The 6,840-nt window shown below is 37.7% G+C and overlaps 1 protein-coding gene across 1 annotated transcript; it reads right to left on the bottom strand.

Annotated features, from left to right (window-relative positions):
• Positions 1–2,038: 2,038 nt before the first annotated feature.
• Positions 2,039–6,174, bottom strand: bcap29 (B cell receptor associated protein 29). The gene is made up of 8 exons (XM_035679609.1): positions 6,050–6,174; positions 5,396–5,541; positions 5,127–5,227; positions 4,699–4,846; positions 4,435–4,570; positions 3,955–4,057; positions 3,682–3,782; positions 2,039–3,335 (listed from the first exon to the last, which is right to left on the bottom strand). Exons 2-8 carry the CDS (start codon positions 5,485–5,487, stop codon positions 3,300–3,302), a joined length of 717 nt encoding a protein of 238 aa, XP_035535502.1. The 5' UTR covers positions 5,488–5,541; positions 6,050–6,174; the 3' UTR covers positions 2,039–3,299.
• Between the last annotated feature and the right edge of the window lie 666 nt (positions 6,175–6,840).

Here is a 6,840-nt window from a genome sequence, read left to right as displayed (position 1 = left end):
ACACACATGCACACACAAACAAACCACAGATCAGATGAACAAATACAGCCACACACATACGTATACACCCACAGTATGTACAGAGTGCTACTGTACACATGCACTCAAAAATGAGATTTGCAGGGAATCACATGTTGTATCCGATCATCTCATATAAAGCATAAATTCTATATTTTGTACTACTGGACTACTGGACTACTGGCTTTGTGAATTTGACAGGAATTTGATATAACTAAAATATTTCTTGAATGTACATGCTGTTTTTTCCTCATAAAGAAAAGTATAAGAATATTTTTCTGTTTTAATGGTGGCACAAAGATTAGATGGGAAATGTGACTTGCACAGACTACCACAAAAGCAGTGTAATTCTAAAAACCAGCACTTATAAAGCTGCCTCTTTGGATTTTTTTTTTCTTTCTAATGAAGTTTTTCTTCCTGACATCACTGTTCCTGAACAGAAGAGAATGAGATCGATTAGGCCTTCAAAGAGACAGGAAGTGAGGATTTTCTTTTTCAGGATTTTAAAGAAAAAAAGGAAAAACAGGTTGCTGTGAAAATATGTGTTTGAACATGTATCTCAGTAACCTTTGGAGGGCTCGGCAGTTGTTGATTTGACGTATGTGCCTCATTCACTCCACAGTTACCTCTAAATCATGTATGTCTCATCTGTCTTGCTGATATTTAAGAGCAAGTTTGTAACATTTTGAACATATATCTGAATACTATTCCATTTTGCTTTTAAATTTCTGACTGAATGTACGTCTTTACACTAATTAAGAAAGAAAAAGGTTTCATTTCTGAAAACTTTTGTCTTTTACTTTAAGCCCAAAGTCAGATCTGATTGTACTGCAGTTTGTGTTGTGTGCTGTCTGGATGTTAACTTGTTTCTTTGGTATTCATAGTCACTAAAAATGGATTTTAGTAAGATCTGCTTACCTGTTAGTCTAGTGGAAGCTGCTCTGATTTCAATATGGATGACGTGCACTAGGAGGCAGTAACATGTTTTTATACTCTCAAACTAGCAGCAGCCCCATTGAACTCGTATCTAATATTTATCTATCTATATCTGGTATTACTGAGGAGAAAATGTTTTAATCAAGACTACACAGCACACTAAAGTTTAGACCGAATTTGCTCAGAATATCTCAATGCATCTCAGCAGGCTCTGGTAATAAACATCCATTTTTGTGTGAAGGTGGCTGAGGTGAATGCTTGCTCTTTTGGTTGCCATGTGTTTGGCAATTTGTACTGCTGCAACATTTACAAAATATACTGTATGAGTCTCAGTCTTTAAAAAAACAACTCCACTATGTGTGAAGTATCACCACATAATATGTGCATTTGTGTTACAGTTGTGTATAAGCTCTGTTTCCATGTGTCCAGCTATTGCTATACGTTGTGTCACTGGTCAGTTCGTATTTAGGTTATGTTGGGTTTTTTTGGGTGTTGGGTGAACGTGCATCAACTCCTGTGCCAAAATCCACAAACAGAAACATCACGGTCTATTCTCAGTTTTTTTCCTATTGATTTTTTTCTCATAAACAGCTTCATCCCAAAATCAGCCCATTCGTTTGAAGTCTGTCGAAATAATTCCTCAAAACAAATCAGCTAGCTACTGTTATCTCAAGAAAGTAAAAAAAAAAAATAATACTTTTGTCTTTGTTAATGTATAGTGTATTATCATTTTGTAAGACTTTATTGCCTAAATGAATATGTACCATGCTGGAAACTTGCAGTATGTGGTGACTGTATTGTATTTTGAATTCAGGTTCAGTTTCAGGCACAGGTGGCCAAGTACAGACTCAGAGAGGAGCAGCAAGAGGTATACTGGAAGGAAGTCACTATCTCAGTAATGTAAGGAAGGCATTTACTTGCATTAAAAAAAATCAGAATGTAAATAATTTTCTTGGATTATTTTTGTAAAATTTCAAAGGACATCTTAAATGTTATACTAAAAATAAAACTTTTAATATCCAATCAAACAATGTGTTGGTATTATTTATTCCAGGTGCTTATTATTGAAAACAAGGGGACAGTGTAAAGGAATGAATCTTTATTAAAGTAAATGTACTTCATCCAAATAAAAAGGCACTTCAATCTGATTTCTGTCTTTAACAGAAAAGGCAGAAAACAACTTTTGTGGGATTTTTTTTTGCAGTTTTATGTCCTGATACATAACTGTGGACAGACCGACAATGCCTATTAATCATTTAAAAAAAATGGGGGACATAAAAGCATCTGGATATCACAACCTCTGCTCCTCTTTCACAGTGACAAGGCTCTGTCTAAATAACAGAAATATAACAATCATTATTTTCATGACACATAACTACAACTCATGCGCTAACCCAAAAATGAAACACGCAGTGCAGCAAATATACAGCAATCTGGGCCTTCTGTGGCTGAGAAACATACACAAGACATATTTTAACACCTACCTTTGACCAAGACTGAATCTATTGTATTATAAACTTTAATTAAGAACATGTGGTTGAACGGTGGTTTAATGCAATTTTCTATTCCTACAGATATTCAGTTTTATTTATATCAGCACTGGATGATAGAACTCTCTAACCATTATCCTTTACTTAAAGTACAGATCATCGGCTGTAATACAACAAAAAGTATGAAAATGATTTGTCTAAGTGCCACTGCACATGCAAACTATATTTGCACAGCCATGCAAGAACAGACTAAATATACATACTGTGCCATTCGGCTCAAAGTGGGTGCAGCAGGTGTCCCTGCTATATACCGAAAAATAAAGAAGCAAACCCTTAATATCAAAATACATTCATAGCTGTTTACCACAGTAACAGTAACAGAGAGCTCTAGATTACAACAAATCCTGCCCTGTACACTGTGCACCTGGATAAAAAACAAATGTACAAACCATAAAACAACACCCATCCTTGTTGCATATTCCTTTAACATATTAAGTTGTCGGTGATCAGACCTGGGTCAATTACCGACTAAATTCTCTCTAATTACCGTGCGCAATTAATCTGCCTGATAGAGTGTGCACTTGAAAAAGCAATCCTCTCAGTCACACTGTGCCAGGCAGAAACAAGAAACCATCAAATGTTACTCATTCCGTTTAAGCCAGTCTGGTGCCCTCATAAAAATGTGCCTCCATGCTTTAAAACCATTACTGCCACCTTAGAGGAGCCAATCCTGGTTTTGTGATATGCACTGTGACACAAGGCGTGATATGAAGGTAAAGCGTGCGTGCATTGCGGTGGCTCTCTCGAGTTTGTTGCTGTGTAAAGACTTCAACCTTCTGGAGGATTTTACAATTATTAGTCGTCCTTTTTGTTTCCGCTGTCTTGGAGATTCTGAAAAGACAAAACAAATGAGAAGAAAATGTCAGTTGATATATTAAACTTTAAATAATGAAAAAAAAAAATCGATTCCATTTATCTACTGGTAATCCAACATCAATGTGTTTTAGTTTTTTTTTGTCGCGTGTTAGTATTAAGAACATCTGTTTTCAGTGTCTCAACAATAAAACATAGGCTTTAGCAGTTTTTCAATAGACTTCTTAAAACATGAATTATGGAGGAGCCGTGCCTCCGACCTGCCTGATGTTCATTAGTTTAAATGTCGCTCTGAAATTGTTACATCTAGGCAGTTAATGACCCAACAAGTCATTATCCTGCTGTGTTTCAGACTTAAAGTCACCTGGAGCTCCTGATGTTCTTTCAACAGTCTGTCATACTCCCTGGCGAGGCCATCCGTCTGCTTCTTCATCACATCTGCCTCTGACTGGGATTTCTTCAGGGCTGGAGAGGAAACAATCATTCATCAGCACAGGGCATCCTGGTTGACTTAGCTACTAGAAGTGCAAGTTTTACAATTCTTTTATCAACTTTCCTGGGGTCAGAATATAAAAACAACATTAAGATGCAAAAGCAACACAAATATAACAGCGAGCGTGTGCACATGGATTCTAACCATCTCCTGAGGTCTTCAGTTCTTCTTTCAGTCTCTCCACATCTTTCCTCAACAGCTCCATGCCCTCTGCGGTCGCCTTATCACCCTTCCCTTCCATCAGAGTCTGAAATACACCAAATGACAGGATCCTCAAGTACATGACATAGTACAGGGCCTCATCAGCTGACTGCATCTCCAATGTGAAATGTTCAGTGTGAATATTCATATCTAGTGGTGGTTGATGATGGGAATCAAACCAAGTGTGTTTGGTGTCTTAGACTGAAGTGGTATAAATGGTGTCGGCCTCTACGAGGCGCACTTCAGACCACTTTGTGTAGGTAGAACAGCCCAGTGGAGTTTAAATTAAAAGCAAAAAAACGCAACACTTAAAATCTGTCACTTAAAGTTTTTTTTCTTAATTATCTAATAGCGCAGTCTGAATCGAGAGTCTGAGTCTACGGTGAAATCTTTGAGACTTGACCCAACCAATGGGGAGCTTACCTGTTTGAGCAACTCATTGTCCTCCATGTATTTCTTGGCAGTCTGGTTAGCACTGTCGGCCTGAGCCTGAAGAGCAGCAGTAGTGGAAGACACTGATGCCAGTTGGTTAATCAAGGTGACCACTCGCTTCATAACCCTACAAAAAACACAGTAAAATAACAGGGGCTGGAGAAATCTCTAATTCTAGGGATAGATCTAGGTGTGCAACTAACTTATTCATCTTTTTTGTCATTGGTGTGTTGATGTAAGAGAGCAAATACTCACAGCCAGAGAAAGACAGCGAAGCCAGAGATGTAGAGGTTCCTCTGGGCCCTGAAAAGCTTCATGTGCAGGTGATCAAACATGCTCGGTTGCAGCTTGGCATCTGTGCCAACTTCTTTACCTGAATATTTCCTCACCTCACGCACTGCATCTAAAGCAAAAAGTGTAAGCAATGAGCAATAAATATCCAGTTACACCCTCTCTCTTATGTACCATGTTCATGTAACTTTAAGTTTTAAACTTTTTTCCCTCAGTCATATGGGCTGCTCCTGTTACAGCCGCCAACAGTATAGCAAAATCCCCTAATAGCTCAATGTTGATATTTCGAAACGCAACAGTTCACAAGTGGTCAGTGAGCAGGTCACAACTCCAACTTGGAGATATTACCTACAATATTTACAAGGTTGTAAGAAAAATGATGTTTCACTTACCAAGGAAGAGGACAATAAGTATTATGATCATTGTGAGAAACACTTTGTTCCATAACTGCGCCACACTGCTCCAGATCCTCAGCTGGAAAATACTCTGCCACCTGCAACAACACACACACACACACACACACACAGAGAGGCAGTATGAAGCAGTATGTCACTCACTGCGCAACATACAATCACAATCTTCTGCAAACACACCAAAATTGACAGTATAACTCTGTAGTCGTGGTGACACAAACACATATAAGACTGTGATGGTTACTTACCTCCTGGCTGAGATGAAGGGTAAACAGAGGATGACAAGAATGCCCATCTCCACATAGAGGAAGAGGGCCACCACAGTCCATTGCAGCGTCATCTCTTGTTAAGGCCTCTGAAGATAACCTGACAGAGAGTACTGCCAGCTGACAGACTAACAGGCAGGAAATAAGACAAACAAAACAAAACAACAACTGTAAAGATAAGGCTCAGTCAGTACAGCTGGGAGTCTTAGCATGTGTGTGTGGCTTTTCCTCCACTTGGACAACAATCCAGCCTCTGTTGAGAGAAATGATAACTTAAGCCCCTTATCCACTGTGTTCAGTTCACACACCCACAAAGGCTGAAACTCAAACTCATCACTCAATCTACTCACGATACAGCGTCATCACAAGATATAGTGTTTATATCAATATCAGAGGCAAATATCCATGACATAAGCTTACCTTTTTATGTAAAATAATAATAATAATAAACAAATTTAATGCTCCGCTGACACGAGGTTCAGTTTCACTAAAAGCAAACGTTAATCTAACGTTAATGTGGGCCATTTGGAAACAGCTATAGCTAGTTAGCGGACTAGTTTATTGTTAGGTAATATGTATAATATGTAAGTATCTAAGCTTCATGTTACAATTCACGAATAAAGACACACAACCTACCAGCAAATCACCAAAAACACTGAGTGGGAAAACAGCAACTTTGGTGAACTTCTCAAATCAACCACATCGAAGTTGTCTGCTTCTCTTCCTGTTCCAGCAAGCGCGTTTAAACGACCCAGCTTCCGGTCCGGTTTTCCAAAGTAAAGCTTCACGCAGTTTAATGTCAAACTTTGTTTTTCAATGATGAGCTGTCATCAAACATTAATATGGCTGGAAAATTCTTTGTTGTTTGCTAATTGGTTCGGTGTTAACTTTTGAAATGTCATTGTCTGTTTTGACTTCTATTTTCCACTCCTTTTTACATTCAGAACACACACTTTGACTTTACTTTGAAGGCACAATTGCAATTCACCACGTCTATTCCTTTTAAGACTCTTTAAGAAAACTTAAATTCAATTATGTAATGGTTTGCTTTGACTCAGCTAAAACTGTAACACATAAATAAGTAATCATCACCAATAATGAATAAACACAAATTACATTGCTTTCCAAAAAGCTTGGTGCTCAAGAACGAATCATTGTACCAATATTACTGTCATTTTGTTTTTCTATTATTTTCTGACCAAAGAGATCTAAGACTAGTTGTAATACCCTTCATATTTGATGATGACTTTAAGAATATCGCACTATATGAAATTGTCTTATTGATAAAACTGATGTGATCTTTGTGTGCGTGCAGCTACAATAGTATAGTTACTGTTGGCTTGAGTGAAGAAAATATAGCAATAAAAAAAGACAGACGTTAGCCATACAACTATAGTTTTACACATTTATTTGGCATAAAAAAAATA

Source organism: Morone saxatilis, unplaced genomic scaffold, assembly GCF_004916995.1.
Source record: "Morone saxatilis isolate NCDOM2014 unplaced genomic scaffold, NCSU_SB_2.0 Contig8, whole genome shotgun sequence".
Classification (NCBI taxonomy): Eukaryota; Metazoa; Chordata; class Actinopteri; family Moronidae; genus Morone; species Morone saxatilis.
This window is presented reverse-complemented; position numbering and strand designations above follow the sequence as displayed.